The sequence below is a fragment of the Lepidochelys kempii genome, chromosome 2 (genome assembly GCF_965140285.1).
Source record: "Lepidochelys kempii isolate rLepKem1 chromosome 2, rLepKem1.hap1, whole genome shotgun sequence".
Lineage (NCBI taxonomy): Eukaryota > Metazoa > Chordata > Testudines > Cheloniidae > Lepidochelys > Lepidochelys kempii.
In genome coordinates, this window is record NC_136381.1 from 205,509,599 (window position 1) to 205,532,702 (window position 23,104).

Sequence of the window (23,104 nt, forward strand, 5' to 3'; positions counted from 1 at the left end):
GGAATATTTTAGGCATCAATGAACTAACCCTATTGATTTTGGTGAAAATTGGAAAAAACAAAAGAGGGAGATGGGGGCATGTGGAGCCATTTGCATTCACCTAGCACACCCAGCAGTTCAGCCACTTCTGTAATTGTCTGTAGATTAAAGAGCTGATTGATGGTAGCTATTAACATGTTCCAGCATAATGTATGGACTAGGGGTATTCACAGAGCCCTGGCATGGGGGATGAATTGGTGGCACACAGAACCCTTGCCGGGGTTGGGGGAGAATGGATGACCCTGGCAGTGGAGAGAATGAGGGACATCGGTATGGGAGAAAGGGATGGATAGAGATGCACACAGAGACCCTGGCATGTGGCAGAAGAGTGAATGGGGCAAGGAGAGCACAGGGGTCCTTGCTTGGGGTTGGAATTGAGAGACCCTAGTATTGGGGGAAGAAACACTGAGGGCACACCACCTCTCGCATGAAAGGTAGGTTGCAGAGAGCCTCTGAAATAGAAGGTGATGGGAGTGTGGCACACAGGCAGCATGAGGAGCGGCTAAGGAATGCGAGGAGCCTCTCTTGCGTGCAGTGGGATGTGCCTGCAAAAACAAGAAGGTGTGCGACCCTCTATATTGTACAATCTTGATGATTAGATCAAGGGAAGAGTATGTACATGCCACCAGTGACTCTGCATTATAGGAACTTTGGGGGCTCATACAATCAAGGTACATGATCCCAACAATGTGGACTTGTTGTGATAATAAACTTAGAGAATTCTATTTACAAGTGGCAGAATACCTTCCTTTCCCACAACCACTACCAAACACTTTAATTATCTCCTCTCAGAGAGGTTGAAAAGTATTCCATTCTAAAGTTTTTTGGTCAAGGAAATCCAGTCCAGAACACATTTAATGTACTGTTTTGTGATATTCCAGAATGCAATGAAGACATCCTGCATAACAACAAAAGATGTTCTTTTGTACCTAGTTAAATACTGTTGCATGATGGCATAAAAGAAGTGTGGTAGAATTTCACAGTATCTTACTAATTGTCTTGTTTTTTCCCCATTAGATGAATGAACCAAATGCCTACGGAAATACTCCGCTTCATGTAGCTTGCTACAATGGACAAGATGTTGTAGTAAATGAACTTATAGACTGTGGTGCTAATGTAAATCAGATGAATGAGAGAGGTTTTACACCTTTGCACTTTGCTGCTGCATCAACACATGGAGCATTGTGTTTAGAACTTTTGGTCTGTAATGGAGCAGATGTAAATATGAAGGTAAGGAAATTAATCTAAAGGTGGATTCAATAAGTTGTAACATACGATACATCTATGTCTTTATATCAGATATTATAATTTAAATTACAAGGTTTAATATATTTTTATTACAATAGTACCTGTATACTCATCAGGATTGTGGTGCTAGGGGTTCTACAGACAACGAGTAAATGACAGTCCTTGCCCCCAGTCTTACAGTCTAATTTAAGATGAAATGCAAATAGTGGGTATACAATCTGAAGGAATAAGGGGGGAAAGATGAGGGAGACAATGAAAGAACATGCATTTAGATGGGCCCACTAAATAAGATAAATGTCAGAAGTCCATATTGGCCATTATCTGTTAGAAGTGTCCCATATGCATAACAGTAAAAGCTGGTTTTGAGAAGAAATTTTTAAAGAGGTTAGTAGTTTTACAGAATATTTCTGAGAGTGCTCCATAAATAAGAACCAGTGTGGAAGAAATCACACAACTGTTTGTGGGAGAAATATACACAGGCAAACAAGGCTGGCATCTTTAGTAGAGCGGTGAAGGGCAACAGAAGATTCTAGAGTCAATAAATAGGGAGGGGTTGAGTTGTGAAGGGCCTTAAAGGTAAGGAACCAAAACTTTTACTTGATGCAGTGCAGACCTAGCCAGTCGAAGGACTCAGATTGCTGGCTGACATGGTCAGGATATTAGTGGCCCCAAATGGACTGAGAGAAAAAATGTACTCATGGCCATAATTCCATGGCTGTAGGACTTGCCATAGAATCCACCTCTGTTGAAAATATTTCCTTTGACTTATAAAATTTAAATTTCTAACCCTTATGGTTGCAAAAATAAGTTTGAATATAGAAAAATGCTGTGAGGTCTTCCTAAGTTTGCAAACTAAGAGCCCTGAAACAGCTATCAGAGAGAGGTGGGAACTGCCCTATTTTAGTATGAGGTTCACTCAAGTCTGATGATGACAGTTGTCCTCATAAACATTCAGGTAATGTGCCTGTCCATTTGTTATTGGTGTGTGGATGGCTATTAAGGTAGAGACAAGGGGAAATTGGGTTTTTTTTATGGAACTTAGAGTTCAAATGTCATAAACACCCTCCCTCCCCCCCCGCAAAATCTGGTTATCTCTGCTCCTGCCCACAAATGGGAGGAACTAGAGAGATACATCCCTCCAAAAACAGCAACTACCTCCAAAATCCTGTGCTGCCTCCCATGCCTTTCCAGATGCCGAAAGCGCTAATTGGTCCCATTCCTTGCTACCAAAATGTCTAGCATGAGGACTAAGGGGAGCAGGTTCTATGGAGCAGCAAGAAGTGGCTTATTGATAGATACACCAGAGATCTTCTCGGTTAGCTACAGGCTCTGATGTCTGGCTGGAGGACATCTGATCCATACAAGTTTCCAGATTTATTTTAAATAAATTAGGTTAACAAAAGCCATAAAAATAAATGTATGAGCAAATTGTATTAAAATAATTTGGGAAGCTAGCAGATCCTGGTCAGCTATCAACTCCAAGAATAACCTGGCACACTCAATCTCAAAGCCAGCTGATATTTATATTTCAGCCAAATGGGTGATATTGGAAGAGTCAGATCATTCCCAGGTTGAAAACCGATATTTAAACTACTATTCTTATGCCCAATATCTTTTTCTCTCCACCCTCCTAAACATAGGGTTCATCTTTGAGTGATGGTACCTATTGTATTCCACTAGGGGTTTACTCATGTGCACCATGCACCCAGAGTTGGAGAGTTTGAAAGTAGTGTCTGTTAGTCTGTGCATGTGCCTTGGCTTGCCTTGTGCTTCTGTCCAATGCAATAAAGGGCGGGATGGACTGACTGCGTCTCCAGTTCCTTCTCACCACTGCAAGTTCCAGGTCGGAACCTTCATCGTCCTCGTCTGATGCAATTGTAAAAAGCATAGTTGTAAATAGTTTTAGCAGTTTTAACTGTAGTTTTACTAGTTTTATTTCTTTCCCGGTTTTAGTATTTAATAGTTTTAATGTTAGTTTAGAGTAGACTTTAGGGACTTCTCCGCTGCCCCATGCAGCGTGCAGATATTGGATTATGCCCAGAGCTCCAGGCTACAAACTCTGCGCCTCCTGTATGCAATCTTTCTCGATCAGCGATGACCTCCAACACTGCCTCTGCTGCCTGGGAGAAGCTCACATCACAGCTAATTCAGCGAGGCGTGTGCCTCCCACGACTATGTCCGACTCCAGTGCCAGCAGAACCACCCCCGCTGACCCGATAGCATGGCTTATTTGGGAGATTAGGATGCAATCCCATAAGCATGGGACTAAATCTTCCTGAAAATCCAAGGAAATCAACATTCCCTCCACCAGTTCGGCCCAAGACAGTGGAATGCATTCTAAGTCCCACAGGTACAAGAAGATGATCCATTAACAATGGGATCCAGCAGTTCCAAGCAATAAACAGTTGGTACCGCCATCTCCAGCACTTCAAAAACACAAGACTCTTCTGTGCCGGGGAAGAACCTCAGCACTGGTACCGATGACGGGAAAAGTGAGCGTGCCCCTCACATCAAGGAGATCCAGATCCTTGGCTGCATCCCAGAACTTTGTTGCTTTGCTGGATCCATTTGCAGGGAAGGGTATATATGAGCTTACAAGAGAAGTTTAAGGGCCTAATCTCTTTTACACTGGTATAAATGCAGTGTAATTGCATTAAAATTAATGGAAATACTATGCGTTTATATTGATGTAACTAAGATTGGTATTTCTCTTCTGCTTTGCCGATGGTTATTTAATTAAAATGGGAATTCTCTTTTTTGCAGGGAAGGAGGGAGATTGACTTTGTAGTAGCTTTACTTTGCAGAGGTGGTTGTAGTAGTGTTAACTTTTCAGTAATAGAGTATTCCAGCTCTGCGCAGTCAATTCTGGTTTTCAGATATTGAGTAGGATGATTGTTCCCTGTTTTAGGGACAAATACCCACTTTATATTCCTTGTTTTCGCGAAGGATTATTCCTTTAGTTAAAATAGCAGGATTTTATATTGTTGTGGTTTTTGTTTCTTTAGACTACTCTTATTCAGTAGAGTTTATTGTAAAACTTTTCAGCAATATGTATAGAGGATTTCAGCTGTGCTCAATTTTTTATTTTTAAATATAATCTTGATTTTTGGCTTTTAATGCTAAAGTTCAAAATATTTGTACAGTTTTTGGCAACTGTCATAAAAATACAATATTCTATTTATAATCACAAATATATTACTTTGTAAGTTTAGATTCTACTATAATTCTTTCCACTGTCATCTACATGATTTTTAGAGATGTAGAGGGGGCATAGGTGGGCATCTGGGATAGGTGGAAGATGTATGTGTGCATATGCTGTGAACCTTGATCACTGGGTGTTCTGGAGACTTTGAAATGTTCACTCCATTCTTGTTGGCTTCACCTCTGGGAGGAAAGCATACAAGAGATTAGTGAGCTAGCAGAAAGTTTGAACTTTTGATATGTTTCCCCCTTCATCCATTTTCCATAGGAGGGGGGAAATATCGATTGTTTTGGCAGGTACAAAATTGTCACTATCCATACAGTAATTTAGATCTTTAAATCCTAGCAACTACTGCTCAACACTATTCCTTTCCTGCAACATTCAGTCTAAAAAGAGTATAGCAAACTCAAATAACGATTTTGCATGTGTAGAAGTATATTATCGGATGTATATGGGAAACTATAAATTGTATTTGAACTAGTATCAGCTGGATTCTTGAAAAGAAATGGTCTCAGTGATCTGAGTAGACTGGATATATCTAATTTTAAGTGAAGCCAAGTTTAGGCATGGATGGTTGACCACTTGAGAATACCTGGTGTTCTGGGCTTGGTGTTGCTGTGTAATAACAATGGCTTCTCCTAGATATTTTTGTGTTTTGGAAAAAAAATAAGTATTTTATAGACATATATTGCCTGATAGTACATTATACAAGAGACTTGTGTTTTAATCTTCTATTATCTCACTTCATTGAGCTTCAGTGAATGCAACCAAATAACAATTAGCCTGCAGCTATTTTACCGTGGGCTATGATCATGTCAGATGTCATAAGCTTAGCGAGGGCAGGCTTGATCGGTACTTAGATGGAAGACTTCCAAGGAAGAAAGGAAATATTTGAAAGGCTCATATTTTTGGTGCAGTGGAGTGAAGCTGCTGTTCATTGTCTAAGGAATCTGTTCTTGTAGTTCTGTGTATACTTCTTCTCAACTTATTTATTTTAGAATACTTTATATATTAAAAAAAACAAAAAACCCAAAACTCTTGGAGGAAGTATAATATTCCTAAAATCTTACCTGTATGTTCTGGTTCTGAATTTAATTGCACACCATCATAATATTTAGTGGGGAGGTTCCCACAGCAAGTTCAACTTTGTCCCCTTGCAATAGGGAATTTTGTGTTAATTAACTGCATACAGTAGAATGAATACGTTGTGTATGTGCACCTACGGAAATAGAAAATGGTATAATTTTCTATGGTAATATGATGGTTGCAAATTAGTGTCACATTGCCTAGTATTTTTTGTGTGTGTGTAACTTTTTTTTGTGTGCATATAGGTTTTTCATTAACCTGTAATGTGCTAACTATGGACTAAATTTCATAGGAGAGACAGTTTATGAATGCATTTAGATAGTGCTTTTAAAAACTAGAATCCCCTCTGTGTTAAAGTTGACCTAATTTCAGGGTACCTTTTTTGGGTGAGTGGTTAATTGTACTTTTCATGTGTGTGTCAAATGTGCAGTACCCTCTGTGGTTGAATAAAAAGAAAAGGAGTACTTGTGGCGCCTTACAGCTCACTTCATCGGGTGCTTTCGATGTTGTAGCTCACGAAAGTTTATGCTCAAATAAATTTGTTAGTCTCTAAGGTGCCACAAGTATTCCTTTTCTTTTTGCGAATACAGACTAACCCAGCTGCTACTCTGAAACCTGTAGTTGAATAGTTCGCCTTAAGGATTATTTGTGGTTTGTGATGAATTACTTATGAGTTTCATTTTAAAGTAACATCAAAGAAACAGATTAATATTTTAATGTCAGTCTTCTAACACTTTGTAATGTTCTATAATAAGGTTCTCGTATTCAGACTGAATACAAGTCACTTCTTTAAAAGAAGCTTTATTTTTTTGGCTTAAGATTTAGGGAGGAAGTAAATGTAGTTCTTGGTGCTAAGACTGTCTGCTGCCACTATCCTCTTGATTGTCCTAAAGGCATAATTCTGAGTGAGTGTGCATCATTGAGTTGTCAATAGAGCTGGAGAAGGGATTAACAAGAACAAGATAACAGCAGTGTTGAATAGCCTGTAATGTCTCCTGGGTTTGTTACTACCAGCAATTGTTTTATAGTAGTGTGGAGAGGGAATTGATGGTGTTGGTGGGAAAGGATCACTTCTCCTTGCTAATTTTGATAGATAAATGTAGCTGGCTATGGGTTGATAGTTTTTTATTTTTGTTTTATTCCCAGAGTAAAGATGGGAAAACGCCATTGCATATGACAGCAATCCATGGTAGATTTTCAAGATCACAAACCATCATCCAGAATGGTAAAAAGAAAAAAAGTATTTATGTACATGTATTGAAATGTTAATGATATTTTCACATTCTTATTTTGCTATGGCCAGTATTTCAGTTAGTGAGGTTTTTATACCCTGATAAGATGCGTATAGACCCTACCCATCTTTAGCTTCACTTTAAGGATGGAAAAGCAAGGGTATTTGTATCATTGTCCCTTTTCTACAGCATTGAGTTACAGAAACAGTTTGCCCTCTACAGTAGTGGTTCTCAAACTATTGTACTGGTGACCCCTTTTATACAGTAAGCCTCCATATGCGACCCCCCCCCTTATAAGTTAAAAACACTTTTTAAATATTTAACACTATTATAAATGCTGGAGGCATAGCAGGGCTTGGGGGTGGAGGCTGACAGCTTGCAACCGCCCACATAAAATCCTCGTGATCCCCTGAAGGGTCACGACCCCCAGTTTGAGAACCCCTGCTCTACAGATAAATGACGAGACCCGCATTTACTTCGCTGTCCATTATACTCCTGATGGAATTCTGCACCACTGCAGAATGCAGAATTTGCACAGAATTAATGTTCCCTGCAGAATTTTATTTTTTCATGCAGAATTTGTGATTTCCACCAAAATGCTTCCTTTTTCCAGTTTTGTGTGTTTCAAATGTATTACAATGGAACCACAATTATCCTGTCTAATAGGGACCAGAGCCAGATCGGATGACCAAAAATCCACATAAACTGGGGAGTGGGCAGGGTTGCCACCCATCCAGGTTTTACCCAGACAGATCAGTTTTTGGCTTCTCTGTCAGAGTGCCATTTAGGGTTGCCAGGTGCCTGCTTTTCGACCAGAAAATCCAGTGTAAAAGGGTACCTGGCAACCCTAGGGCACCCAAACCAAAAGTCTTGTTATTGCGGGGGAGGGGTAGAGGTGGGATGCTGAGCAAGTGCTGGGGGCAGGGCTTCAAGGTGTAGCAGGGGCAGGGCCTTGGGGAAGTGGGGCTTCAAGAGTCCAGTTACTAGCAATTAGAAACCCTAACCAAAAGTCTGGTTATCGTGGGCTGGGCAGAGACTCCAGATTATTAACGCATGCGAGCCCCTGCTCTGTTGGGGCTGCCTCTTACCTGCAGGCAGGCTCCTTGAGACGATCCCATGAGCAATGGGGACCGGGCTTTGGGGAGAAGAGGTGTGAGTGACAGGGGCAGGGCTCGGGTGTCCGGTCACCAACAGCTAGAAGGGTGGCAACCCTAGTGGTGGGTGCTCTAGGTGTCAGCCCCTAGCGGCTGGTGGTTTGGTTAATAAGGAGAGCAAGATAATGGAGGCTTGGTTAAACTAGGTTCTGTTGTATTTAATTTCACGGAAACAAGATAACTGCCAATAAAAATACCTCAAGTTTTGTATTAATATGCCTAGTAAGGAATCTGTTTGTCAAAAAAACATTTTCTGAATCTTTTTGGTTGTCTGTATTGTTACAGACATACTTTCTGGCAGGTATTTTGAAATATTTTACAAAAATTGAAACTGGCAAGATTATACCATGTTATTTTGACAAATAAAAATTTGCAGAATTTTAAAATATTATGCACAAAATTTTTAATTTTTTGGCGTAGAATTCCTTAGGAGTACCATTAGTACTCAATACCACTGAAACATTTTAAATTTTTAAACCAAAAAAATCATTCCATCACATTACTTGTACTTTAAACTTATTAATCTTTAACACCATTTTGCTAACAAACATATGCACATGTACCATTTTGTGCATTCACACTAACTTTTATATTGTAGGAGCTGAAATAGACTGTGAAGATAAGAATGGAAATACACCTTTGCACATCGCAGCTAGATATGGTCATGAGCTACTAATCAACACTCTAATTACAAGTGGTGCTGACACTGCAAAGTAAGTTACTGACTTGGATATAGGCTAAAATAGTTCAGAAATGCATTAATTAGTAAGCCAGAGTAATGTATTGTTTCACATTTCTTTCTTAGCTCTTTAAATATTCAACATGAGATTAGAAATGCATTCAGTCATATTCTTTGCAGATACTGTATCTTGTTATAGTGTCACATCTCACTGTAGTTTAAACAATCAGAAAAGAAGTAGTAGACTGTGTTGCCAACTTGTACTTCAATATAATAGTTGAAATATGCAAGCCAAAACCTCATGCATTTTAACTGTCTGTCATGAATGCATTATTTTTAGATTGAAAGTAAGCTTCTTAACATATTAAGAGATTTCCTTAGATCTAATCATTCTAATTAGATTTTGTTGTGGAAACCCTATACATGTGCAGTTTGGCATGCAATCTTGATTCTTTTATTGTAATGAGACTATGATGTCTGATTATGCTGTATCTTAGGAGGGGTGTACATGGGATGTTTCCTCTCCATTTGGCAGCATTAAGTGGATTTTCAGATTGTTGCAGAAAGCTCCTTTCATCAGGTAGGATACTCTTTTAAAAATGTGTTGTGGTTACTACATATACATTAACCTTTTAGTATTTTCAGTTATATTTCACAATATTTAAGCCCTTTTTCAGTAGTACATAGAAATAATCAGTTAGCTGAGGATTGTGCTAGCTAGTCTGAGCTACTTTGCATAGTTAAAGATGGAGCAAGCTTTCTGTGGTAAACCTAAATTTCAAAACTTGTAAAACTTAGCCAGAACTGAAGCAATATGCCTGAAATTTCAAGTGTGATCTTATGCACATATTTTCTGGAGGGATTGAGACAAACTAGACAAGTAGTTTAGGAACTATAGTGGTTCAAAACATGTGGTGATTTCACTTTAACATCTTCTTTACTTGCTCCTCGAACGCCAAATTGTCATGATTCCAGTACAACTTTGCCTAGAATAGTGCTGTTCAACCTGTGACTCTCCATGCTTTAACCTGTATGCCTTGAGGGCAACTGCATTAAGAACAATGTTTGTATTTGATTATGAATTAAAAACATATTCCCTGAGCAGCACTCTGCAACTTTCAAACTGACGTGTTTAATCAACCCCCTCACTATGAAGAAACTGTACAGGGTACTGCTTCCCCTGTGACCCCTGGATCAGCTCTGCTGTGAGCTGGGATTATGCTGAAAGGTGTCAGTCCCCTTTCAGCTGAATACCTACTGCATGGCAAGGAAGGGAAGACGTATTAATTTTGGCAGCTCCATAGTCTGCTTCTCTGATGAGATATGGAAACTCCAGGGGGCTCAAAAGGAAAGCTTGACTGTCTTGAGCCTAGGAGAGTGATTATCAAAAGGAGGACTCCCTTCCACACCACAGGGAAGTGTGGAAGCCTAGGAGAAGGGGAAAAGGAAGAGAAGCTGAGGAACCAAAATGTAGGCATGTTGATTCTCTTCTCCAGCATCTTGCTGTAATTTGCACCAGCTGACAACTGTCCATTAGGTACCATGTGCAGCTGTAGGATAGGCAAAGCTTAGCATGCTCCAGCCACTTCCCCTTTCTGTCACAGTGCAAAGTTGTACTAGATGTATACCTACAGGAGACTTCCCCATGTCAAGGTAATCTCCATCAGAGGACTTGCAGATGATTTCCATTCTCTGTGTTAGTTGCACAAAGGGATGTGGACCAGCACACATAATCTAAAGCAGTAGTTCTTAACTTGTGGTGCATGCACCCCCAGGGGGTATGAGATGCCCTTTCTGGGGGTGCGAGACATGCCAGGTTTTTTTTAGAAGGTAAATAATCGAAAACACAAATTAAGAACAGGAACGTAAGTACAACTACTTTGTTTCATCAAACCGATGTATTTATTAACATTATACTTTAACGATTACTGTAATATACAAACAAAAATATATCTAGGTTTAAAGAACTGACCTACTTCAATGATTTTTGATAAGGGGTGCGAGAACATATTTTGAAAACCAAAGGGCTGCAGTAAAGGTTAAGAACCACTGATCTAAAGCATCAGTCATGGTTGCTTGACCATTTAAAAATTATATGTGCAGCACTCAGTCTGAAAAGATTGGACACCAGGAGCCTAGAAACTCCTGTTTAATAAGTTGATGTTATTGAAGATTGGTATCTTTGACTAGTGTATTTTTTTGCAGGGAGGAGGGTGAAATTAGTTGATTCATATATTAAGAACCCCTCTGGAATCTGAATTCATCCATCACAGTGATGCAAAGCTTGCAAAGTCTGCTTGTCCCTATATGGATGACCATTATGGAGACAGTGGTGTCAGGCAAGGTATTAGTGTGATGAGATGGACTGTTCAGTGAGCAGAACTGAGAAATACTTTGTACTTTGGGTGAGGCCTCCTAGGGGGTTAATGAGAGGGAGAGTGCCAAATAGGGGCAGTAGAGACAGCCCATATTAGTAATCTAGGGACCACTTCTCAAATCAGATCACTAACTAGCTTTATGTGCCCTCTCTATGCGAGAGGGAAATGGAGATGGGACACATACCTAGGGTCCATCCAGTTTGGGATGAAGAAAGAGGGGAAGCATAGTGGGGGAAAATGTGGGGAGAACTGGAATTCATCTCTGTGTAGTTCACTAATTCCGGTCACTAAGAAATTCTTAAATTAAGGAAAAAACAAAACAAAAAAAATTGAATCCCAGCAAAAAAACCTGAAATTGGAGTTATCGTTGTGAACATCTATCAGTTATTTGAAAGGGAAACTCAAGAGAATATTTGAGAAAACTACAACTATAAATGTAGCTTGGAAATTGTATTGAACTATAACTTTAATTTTAAATAATGATTAAGTATGGACTTGCACTGTTAAAGTCACTCAGACAACTGTAATTCTCCTAGTCCTTCACTGATATTCCATCCTGCATGCCTGTAATACATTGTGCCTAAAACAGTGGCATTTTAGTGAAAGAAATCTTGATAGGTCACTTGGGAACATGGGAATTGCCATACTGGATCAGACCAGTGGTCCATCTAGTCCAGTATCGTGTTTGACAGAAGTCAGTGCCAGATGTTTAGGAGGAAAGTACAAGAAACTCTTCAATGGACAGTTGTGGACTAGTTTTCTCACTGGGAAGTTTCTTTCTAACCCTACTTCAGTGGTTAGCTAAAGCCCTGAAGCATGAGTTTTTCTTGGGGTAGGAGGTACTCTAATGCAACTTAATGTTCTCATTATCCATTTGAATTTCTAATCCTTTTTTGAACCCTATTAAACTCTCGGCCTCTGTGATATTTGGGGTAATGAGTTTACAAGTTAATTTTGTGGTGTGCACAAAAGCATTTCTTCTTCTTTGAGTGGTTGCTCATGTGTATTCCACAATAGATGTGCGTGCGTGCCATGTGCACAGTTGCCGGAAGTTTTTCCCCTAGCAGTACCCATAGGGGAGAGCGCCCCCCATGACCCCTGGAGTGGTGCCTGCCTGGCGTGGTATAAGGGAAGCTGCATGCTCCCCCCCACCCTCAGTTCCTTCTTGCCACCAGTGAAGGTGCGTCAGAACTGCTCTGCTCCGCTCCAGCTTTGCTGTAGCTCGTCCCCAGAACTGTTCATTCGTTCAGCATTAGTACCTGTAGTTAGATAGCTGTTTAGTTAGTCAGTGAGCCCGAGCCGGGGCATGCCCCGCGCCCCGGGATTTAAGTTGTATGGCTCTTGTAGGCATTCTGTGCCAAGAAGTGACCCGCACGCAGACTGTTTGTGCTGCTTGGGAGAAACCTATATCAGCGAAAGGTGGAAGATTTGCAAGTCATTTAAGCCGCAGACTAAAAGAGAAAGGGATATTAGGCTCTGGGCCATCCTGATGGAGTTGGAGCTGACTCCGACCCCAGCACGCCGCTCCGAACTGGTACCCGGCACCGCGGCGTTGGTATACAGCCACCCTCCGGTGCCATCAACCAGTCGGCACCGCTCCTCACTCACGGGCACGCCAAGAGGGCCAGGAAGACTCCCTTTTTGCAGCGGCACCGAGGGAAGTCTGGGACAGAGGCTAGGCCCATGTCAGGCAGTCCTCGATTCCCACCGGGCCCCAGGCCTCTGACTCACATTGAGCAGAGTAGCCCAGCCCCTTTGGAACAGGCCTCTCCGGATGTCCAGATGCCGTCCATGCCTGAAGCCCTCCAGGTGGCCTGGGACGAGGTCTGAACCAGTACGTGGTGAAGCTCAAGTTCTGCATGGTCTCTCTGGCCTCCATCATCCCCTCCCTGGATCCCAGGGACTGGTACGCTGCCCTCGATCTACAGGATGCATACTTCTACAACCACATATTTGAGGGGCACAGGCACTTCCTCCATTTCGTGGTGGGACAGAATCATTACCAATTCACGGTCCTCCCGTTTGGTCTGTCCACTGCCCCCACGGTGTTTACAAAATACATGTCAGTGGTAGTGGCCTACCTCAGACGACGAGGGGTCCAGATATTTTCCTATCTGGATGATTGGCTTGTCAACGACACCTCCCGGTCACAGGTGAGGGATCACATGGTGCTCCTCCTGTCCACGTGCACTGCCTTGGGCCTATTGGTAAACAACACCAAGTCCATGTTAGTCCCGCTCCAATGCATAGAGTTTATCAGGGTGCTCCTGGACGCAGTGTCGGCCAGGGCCTCTCTCCTGCCAGACAGATTCGAGACCCTGAAAACTCTCATCGATTTGGTCACAAGGTTCCCGGTAACAACAGCCAGGGTTTGCCTACAACTCTTGGGTCACATGTTGGCATGCACGTACATGGTCCGTTATGCCAGGCTCAGGATGAGGCCCCTCCAGCTCTGGTTGGCCTCGAAGTTCTCCCAGGCCACGGACAGGATGGACAAGGTCCTCACCGTGCTGGACTCTGTGATCACCTCCCTACGGTGGTGGTCCGCCCCAAACAACATGCTCCAAGGGGTCCCGTTAAGGGACAGGGCCCCGTCATTGGAGCTGGGGTCCGATGTGTCCGACCTGGGTTGGGGGGCCCATGTGGGGAACTTTCAGACCCAAGGCCTGCGGTCGGCTCAAGACCTGACCTTACATATAAACGTCAAGGAGCTCAGGCCGGTGCGGCTGGCATGTATGGCCTTCCGCTCACACCTGGAGGGCAAGGTAGTCAGGGTCCTCATGGACTCAATGTTCTATACCAACAGGCAAGGCGGAGCCCGATCCTCTGCCCTCTGCTGCAAAGCCCTCAGACTATGGGACTTCTGTATAGCCCACAACATCCACTTGAAGGCCTTCCACCTACCGGGCGCCTGGAACGAGAGTGGGGATTGCTTGTGCAAGGACTTTTCCTCACAACACGAGTGGTCCCTGCTCCTGGAAGTGGCCCACCGGCGATGCCCCCGGTTCTGCTCCGGGGGGGTCTGGGGAGGGGTGCTATCTCCGATGTCTTTCTCCTGTCCTGGTCAGGCCAGCTTCTCTAACCTTTTCCCCCGTTCCCTCTAATCAGCAGGGTCCTGGAGAAGATAGACAGACAAGGCCCGGGTCCTCCTGATTGTTCTGGTGTGGCCCAGGCAGCATTGGTATGGGACCCTCATGGGCCTGGCAGTAGCTCCGTCTTGGCTGTTGCTGCTCCACCCAGACCTGCTTCTCAGGACCAGGGCCGCCTCCTCCACCCCAACCTGGTGGCTCTTCACGTCGCGGCATGGCTGCTCAGTGGTTAGGTGGAGAGGAAAGAACGAGCTCAGAGCAGGTGCAGCACATCCTCCTCGAAAGTAGATGGCCCTGTGCTTATTTGGTGAAGTGGTCCCAGTTTTCTAGGTGTGCGGTGGACCAGGCTGTCTCCCCGGTGACCGCCCTGATCCAGCTTATCCTTGATTACCTCCTCCACCTGAGGACCCAGGCCCTGGTGCCCTCGTCAGTCAAGGTTCACCTGGCAGCCATATCGGCCTTCCATCCGCTGGTGCAAGGGTACACAGTATTTTCCCATGCTATGACTGGCAGGTTCCTTAAGGGTTTGGATCATCTTTTTCCGTATTCTAGACACCCGTTCTCGCAGTCTAAACCTGGTGTTGGCTCGTCTCATGGGGCCCCCGTCTGAACCAGTGGCTATGTGCTCCTGGGCTCACCTCTCGTGGAAGGTGGCCTTCCTGGTTGCAGTCATGTCGGCCAGGTGAGTCTCGGAGCTCAGGGTCCTGATATCCGAGCCGCCTTTACACAGTCTTTCATAAAGACAAGGTCCAGCTCCGCCCACACCCCGCGTTCCTCCCGAAGGTGGTCTCCGCCTACCACATGGGTCAGGACATTTTTCTACTGGTCCTCTGCCCCAAGCCTCACGCGTCCAGTGAGGAGCGCCGTCTCCACACGCTCAATGTGCAGTGGGCTCTGGCTTTCTACCTCAAGCGGACCAAGCCATTCAGAAAGTCCTCACAACTGTTTGTCGCCTTGGCTGACTGCGTGAGGGGCCAGCCGATTTCCACTCAGTGGCTTTCCAATTGGATCACTTTGTGAATCCGTTCCTGTTATGAGTTGGCAGGTGTCCCCCTGCCACCCATTGTGAGGGCACACTCGACTCAGGCACAGGCCTCATCGGCTGCCTTCGTGGCCCACGTCCCCATCCAGGACATTTGTAGGGCTACCACGTGGTCTTCGGTTCACACGTTCACCTCGCACCATGTGATTGTCCCCCAAACCAGGGATGATGCCAAGTTCGGCAAGGCTGTCGTCCGTCCTGGGATCTTGTGAACTCCTAACCACCTCCAACAGATATAGCTTGGAATCGCCTATTGTGGAATACACATGAGCAATTACTCGAAGAAGAAAAGACAGTTACCTTTTCCGTAACTGGTGTTCTTTGAGATTTGTTGCTCATGTCTATTCTATATCCCCCCCTTCTTCCCCTCTGTCGGAGTTGTCTGGCAAGAAGGAACTGAGGGTGGGGGGAGTGCGCAGCTCCCCTTATACTGCACCAGGCAGGTGCCACTCCACGGGTCGTGGGGGGCACTTCCCCCTGCGGGTACTGCTAGGGGAAAAACTTCCGGCACCGGTGCACATGGCGAGTACGCACACCTATTGTGGAATAGACATGAGCAACGCATCTCGAAGAATGCCACTTATGGAAAAGGTAACTGTCTTCTTTTCTTGGTTCTCAGTTTGTTGCCTTTCAGTTTCATTGTACTTTCTCCGTGCTATTTATTGTTTCATTTCACTTCAGTCACATTCTTTCTTATACTTGGTAAATCCACTATTTTCTTAGGAAGTCTAATTTGGAATTAACATACTTTTGGGGCCATATTCTCTCCTGCACTGAGATTAGTTTGGGTGTGACACTGGGCAAAAAGTTACCCTTCCCTGATTGTCATGGAGCCAGTCCCAGTTCATTAGCTTAAATTAGAAAAATCCCTGAATTGCTCTAGCATATGCCAGATGACTGTGGACCTTTCCCAGTTGTGAGTTGGAGTACGTCAGGTGAGCCCTGTGAGGTGCGGGTGGGGGGAGTTCTCTCACTTTATTCCACTTGAGAGCTACCAGAACAGAGAAATGGAACCTTTGTAGAAAACAAAGTTGTGTTATACATAAGCATATCTTCTTTTTTTTACCTCCCACTCTGTTCCCCTACTATTAATATTATCTTCGAAGAATGACTTCTTTAAACCCCATGTTCCCCCTCAGCATAGCATGCTTAGAATCATGTATAAAGCACTGTTCTTTTGACTGTGCATGTGTGTGTATCAGATAACCGTGCTTTTGATATCCTGACTCCTATGGCGGATTGTCCTGAGTGAGGAAGCATTTAGCAGAGATGTGGGCTGGGTTTGTTTCTTTCTCTTTCTCTTTCTTTTTCTCTTTTTTCTTTTTTGTTCTTTTTTCTCTTCATGAACTGCATAGGGACTTAAAGAAAACAAGAGGTGTTTGCTGTAGTGAGGTAAAACTAACCTATCAACACAAGTAAGGTAATCCAGTTAGATGATCATTGTTGAGTTTTCAGAGTCAGTAGTGTAATGATGTTGTATGTCTTAAGCAGGCCGTCCCTAGGGGTGAACGGGGCCCGGGACATAGGCAACGAGTTTCTAATCTACTGGGGGGTGCTCCCCAAGGCCCCACCTCTGTCCCACCTCTTCCCACCCCCGTTTCGCCCATGCACTGCCTCTTCCCCGCCCAGTTCCGCCCCTTCCCCCAAGCGGGCTGCACCTTCACTTCTCGCCCATCCCCCCCAGCGCCTCCTGACACTGTGAAACATCTTATCCACGGTAGGTGCTGAGAGGGAGGGGAATATGCTGATCGGCAGGGCCTGTTGGCTGGCAGAAGGCGCTGGGGGTGAGGGGAGGTTCTGGTTCGGGGGCTGCTCCTCCCTCCCTCCCGCCTGCCGCTCACCTCCCCTTTAGCCTCCTCACCCCGCTTGCCCTCCTGCCTCACCTCCCCACCCACCTCCTGCGCGATGCAGTCACCCCAAGTCAACGAACCCAAGGGACGGCTCTGGTCTTAAGTATTGGATAGTCTCCTAGCAGTTGTTTCTGAGAGCAGTGATACAGGAGCAAAGTTAAGGCTCCGTTGGTGACCTTAGTTGTGCATCTCCCGACTTTCAAATATTTGGATTTAAGTTTGATCTTAAATTTGAATTTCCAGGGTTCGTATAACATTTTTTGAGAAAACTACACCATTCTCTAAAGGCCTTTTTCCCCTTGAGTAACTGGTGTTTATAATCTTCACTCCATTTTAACCAAGTTCTTTGCCTGGGAATAGAGAACTAAGTTGAAGGATGAAATAATGTGATTAGCTTCTGGGTTTAGTAATGCCAACATTCCCTCCCTTTAAAAGATTGGTATGCAGAACACTGAATGTTAAGGTGAGTAGTATTAGCTTATGCTTAAAGTTGCTATTGCATTTTTCCATAAATAAATGTTTCAGTATCAGATATAAAAATGTTGGTATTTTTAACAGAAGGGATAAACAAAGACACTCCTATCAGAAATTGCTTTTTGCCCTAATGTCATTAAAGATAAGTTTGCATTGTTACCTTTGTCATTTTTAACGGAATACACATTTCTTGAAATATTGCAAACAACATGGTTTTATTTCAGATGCAGTATATTTTTGTGTTTCAACATTTACTGTTGTAAATAACATAAACTACAGCTTAATTATTGAAGGGCAATTTGGTGAAAGGGTTGAATTACATACATGGTTTCACAATATACTAACTTATTTTTGTAGGCTTTGACATAGACACCCCAGATGATTTTGGCAGGACCTGCCTTCATGCAGCTGCAGCTGGAGGGTAGGTAGCAGCTCTGCCTTCACTTGAATTTTTTTTTCTTAAATCGTTGATCCTGACAGTGTTTTTCTCCTCTTTTTTCCCCCAAGGAGCTTTGTAGGTATGAACATAACTTCAAGACGGTGTCTTTCTACAAGCTTTAAAAAGGCATAAACTGCAATTTCTACTCAGTCATCAATCTTTTATTGTAATGACCAACAGAATCAGTTACTCCTGGGGGAATTCTGCATCAGTGCGCGTGCATAGAATTCATGTCCCTCGCAGATTTCTTTGCTTCCCTGCAGAAAAATGACTTTGATGGGGGAGCAAAGGGAAGCCGCAAGAGTGGTCACAAGCCCCTCCCCGGCAGTGTAGGCAGGTTGGTGCGGGTGCCTGGAGCAGCCAGTAGAGATGTAAATCACCTGGGGGATGGGCAGGGGTGGGTGGTGTGGGTGTGTGACACTCTGTCCCTCTCGCTCGCTATTGCAGCATGTTTGGAATGGAAGGGCAGGGCTTCGGGGTGTTTCTGAGCAGGTAGGTGTAGGACAGGCTCTGCTCCCTCAGGCAGAGCAGAATGCAGCAGCCTGCCTGCTTAGTGAATTATTCCCCATGTCTTTGTGAATTCCCCCAGGAATATAAAATAGGTGTAAAAGTTTTAAGGCTCCTTTACATTGCCAGAGTGCTGTAAAGGACAGTACGGCCTTATAAATGCTTATGTTGCTTTCGTTATTAGAATGGGTCTAACTTTTTGGACTGAAAAAATTTCCTATCAGACTGTACTCCATGAAGTTTGCTAATTCCTTTTCTGGAGATGGTCAGTAGCTAATATAAATTGTGAGTTTGATTTCCCCAGTCTTCACTTTCTCTTCAGTTGTTTGATGTAACACTGGGCAAATGGCTGCATATATATGTTGCCTAATAACTAGAAATAAAGGGTGAAACCTATCTACATTACTATTAGGCAAGGGGGTTTGGGGATTTCCTCCAGTGTTCCCCACTTCCATTCTCCATCCATTATATTGTAGTTTAAATAAATTACTGAAATAATGGAAACCAAAGTGATTATGTTGCATTATTTTGATAAATAAAATATGCAGAATTTTAGAATATTGTGTGCAGAAATTTTAATTTTGTGGTGCAGAATTCCCCCAGGAGTAATCTGTGTTATTCCAGTTTCAGGATTGTCTCAAAATGGATTAATTTTACTTGTATGTTTTACTACCTATAGAAAGTACAGACCATGTTATTTAGGGCTATCATTTACCAGAACCCTATGTTAGGAGCACTTTGGAGACACATGGTGAAGGGGTATGGTACCACCACCTCACCTGCTTGCTTCGCTTATCCCCTTTCCACTCAGTTGCTTACAGTGGGGCATAGGAGCTGTAATTCTGGGCAGCCCTTTGAAATAGGCTGTACAGAGTTGGGGGAGGGCTCTCTACTGCCTTTCCCCATGCACAATTATGTATGAGCTAGCTACAACTTTACCCTCTGTGTGTATATCTTTATAGTATATGCTGTTTGTTATATTTATAAACATTTGGATACTAGATGACTTCTTTCAGCAAATGAAGGGTGCTAACTTATTTTTGATTATTCACTAAGAAAACATGTTTTAGATGTTTTTACCAGCATGTGAGGGAAGCTGAGGATAGCATGAATGTGCTCACACACAGTAAGAGCCTGGGAAACCTGTATGTTTAGCATATACCTGCACATAGATTTGTCAAGCTAAATTTTGCATACAGTAACAAAGTTCTGGAGTTCAGTTAACCAGAAGCAAGGAAATTTTGATTAATAGTGCTCATGGATGGATTGTGATCTGAAGAATTCAGACCGTAGAAGAACTAGTATTTGACTAGCATTTTTTCTCTAGGTGGGCATCTTAAGGAGTGCATGTAAACATATAGGCCTTGATTCTGCAGACACTTCATGCTTGTGACTAAAACCACAATATTAGTCCCATTAACTTTGGCCACCCATTAATAAAGCCAAGCATGTGCACAGGTATTGGGAGGAGCAGTGTATTAGTCACTATAAAATTAGAGTACAGAGTAGCTATTCAATATTGCCTAGAAAAATTGGGCAGTAGATTGTCGTACATGCTCAAGTGCACACAGCTTTCAGGAAATCAAATGGCCAATGCTGCATGCACATAGAATTTTAAAGTAATATAATAAAACCAAGTGTAATTTTTATGTTTGGGGATTTTGGGGTGGTTGTTTACTGGTAGAGCCCTGCAAATTGGTGGATATCCACAGACCATTTTTGCGATCGTGAGTGGCTGAGGATACACATTTTATATCTAAAGCCCAGCAAATCTGCAGATATCCGTGGATCATTTTTGCAGATCAGATGTGAAATACAAATTTTTTTATCCGCATAGGGCTCTATTTACTGGTATAAAACATTATCCTTGGAATAAAAATTACTTACTTGTGATGTTACCTCACTCCCATCCTCACAGTTAGGCTTCATATCGTAATTTTCCTGTGTCTCTGAAAAATATTCACAGCTATTGCCATAAATATTTTTTAAGATAGCGTTCTTCATAATGCAGTATCAAAGATAGCATATACATTGCAAACTTTGTTTTTCCTGTCACTTATTAATTGGCTTTAAAACAAACAAAAATTTATAAGTAAAAACTTGCCACGGGCTGAATCTTGGCAAAAAGCTCTTAGCATGCATTAATTTTTTCTATTAAGTTTCCATGAAATTAGAAGTGTATTTACTACTTGAGGACATTGCTCTTGTTGATTTCAAAAGGCACGCTACATAAACATCAAAATTCCCACATTTGGACCAAGGACAGTTTGTGGTCCTTAATATTTTCTTCTACAACTTTAAAGTCTGTTTTTGGTGGTGTTTTGTATGTAAAATATAGTTTGATTCATTATCAGTAAAAATATTGTTGTGTGATAAATAACTGTACAGAAATTCTGATAGTTTGTAAAGGGCGCTGTGTTCTTGAAAATTTAATTTGCAATCAATGTTGCATTAATTTAATAGGAATTTGGAGTGCCTAAACCTTCTGCTCAACACTGGTGCAGACTTCAACAAAAAGGACAAATTTGGGAGGTAGGACACAACATTCTAAGTGTGTGGAATTTAGAGCTTCATTAAAATATGCACATAAGTAGCACAATAGTTCTGTGTGAAGGAGCCCATATTCCATCACAATACATTGCTTTTGGAGTGATTGTATTCATAATAAATTGTTGGGTCCCCATCCAAGCACTACAACCAATTTAGTCTAAGCATCTTACTGAAAGTTTAAGATTATAAAAAAGTCACAAGGTGTTTGATTTGTTACATTCTGTTATATAGTTTTGTGTATTTTAGTATGTATTTGTTTTTTCTTTCAAATTGTCCAATTGATCTCATATGTTACTGTAACTTTAATAAAGATGTTTTTGGTGTAAGGTGCATCCTGATGGGTTTAAGTGGCTCTCAACCTGTAGATTTACTGATTTTTTCCTCATTAGCCCACGTGTCAAGGCTATAAATGCTCTTCATCAACCTGTTCACTTTGCCGCTTCTGAACGTTTTGCAATCTTATATATTTTTTTAAAGTAAAATCTAAATGCTTTTAATAAAATAACTTTCCTTTTTACCTCCATCCATCCCTTCTTCATATAGCTTTCTCTCGCTTTTACTCTCACTCTGGACTTTCTTCAAATAACCCACTACTATTGCTAGCCTCAGATTGTTGTTTAAGTGCAGACAGCATGGTTAGTGCTTGTGAAAGACACTAATTAAAGACAGCCAAAGAGATTACAATCAGAAAGACAATAAGAAGAGATGCTCTGGAAGAACCAGAGGCAAGAATTTATCATAATTTAAAAATATTCTTCATAGCATCAATTGTTTAGTGGAAATGGTCCCTCAGTCCTTGGTTGAGTGACAGGAGTAGGACTCCAGCAGAAGTATCTGACTGTGAATCATGTCTCCCTTTGAAATCCTACTTGCACCCTTGGCTGAGAATAGAGGGGTTAATTGTATTTCATAGAATCCTAGAATATCAGGGTTGGAAGGGACCTCAGGAGGTCATCTAGTCCAACCCCCTGCTCAAAGCAGGACCAATCCCCATCTAAATCATCCCAGCCAGGGCTTTGTCAAGCCTGACCTTAAAAACTTCAAAGGAAGGGGATTCCACCACCTCCCTAGATAACACATTCCAGTGCTTCACCACCCTCCTAGTGAAAAAGTTTTTCCTAATATCCAACTTAAACCTCCCCCACTGCAACTTGAGACCATTATTCCTTGTTCTGTCATCTGCTACCACTGAGAACAGTCTAGATTCATCCTCTTTGGAACCCCCTTTCAGGTAGTTGAAAGCAACTGTCAAATCCCCCCTCATTCTTCTCTTCCGCAGACTAAACAATCCCAGTTCCCTCAGCCTCTCCTCATAAGTTATGTGTTCCAGTCCCCTAATAATTTTTGTTGCCCTCCGCTGGACTCTTTCCAATTTCTCCACATCCTTCTCGTAGTGTGGGGCCCAAAACTGGACACAGTACTGCAGATGAGGCCTCACCAATGTCGAATAGAGGAGAATGATCACGTCCCTCGATCGGCTGGCAATGCACCTACTTATACATCCCAAAATGCCATTGGCCTTCTTGACAACAAGGGCACACACTGTTGACTCGTATCCAACTTCTCGTCCACTGTAACCCCCAGGTCCTTTTCCGCAGAACTGCTGCCTAGTCATTCGGTCCCTAGTCTGTAGCGGTGCGTGGGATTCTTCCGTCCCAAGTGCAGGACTCTGCACTTATCCTTATTGAACCTCATCAGATTTCTTTTGGCCCAATCCTCCAATTTGTCTAGGTCCCTCTGTATCCTATCTCTACCCTCCAGCGTATCTACCTCTCCTCCCAGTTTAGTGTTATCTGCAAACTTGCTGAGGGTGCAATCCACACCATCCTCCAGATCATTAATGAAGATATTGAACAAAAGTGGCCCCAGGACCGACCCTTGGGGCACTCCGCTTGATACCGGCTGCCAACTAGACATAGAGCAATTGATCTCTACCCAGCTTTCTATCCACCTTATAGTCCATTCATCCAGCCCATACTTTTTTAGCTTGCTGGCAAGTCTACATTAGTGTAAACTTCGAACCTGTAAATTGGTGTCCACGTGGGGAACTGTGGTGCACACTGCTGTTCCCAATCCCTGTGTCCAAATTGCGGGATAGTATGAACATGCCCTTAGATCCCTCAGTCACTTGTGTA

General features: G+C 42.9%; 1 protein-coding gene across 8 annotated transcripts in view; it reads left to right on the top strand.

Annotated features, from left to right (window-relative positions):
• ANKRD28 (ankyrin repeat domain 28) overlaps positions 1-23,104 on the top strand; it is a 227,276-nt gene that overhangs the window by 150,857 nt on the left and 53,315 nt on the right. For all 8 annotated transcript variants that reach the window (XM_073333566.2, XM_078851764.1, XM_073333567.2 and 5 more), the window contains 6 exons: positions 1,057-1,269; positions 6,722-6,800; positions 8,560-8,674; positions 9,138-9,220; positions 17,831-17,894; positions 20,883-20,951. In XM_073333566.2, coding sequence (XP_073189667.1) covers positions 1,057-1,269; positions 6,722-6,800; positions 8,560-8,674; positions 9,138-9,220; positions 17,831-17,894; positions 20,883-20,951 — 623 coding nt within the window. The remainder of the gene's footprint in view (positions 1-1,056; positions 1,270-6,721; positions 6,801-8,559; positions 8,675-9,137; positions 9,221-17,830; positions 17,895-20,882; positions 20,952-23,104) is intronic.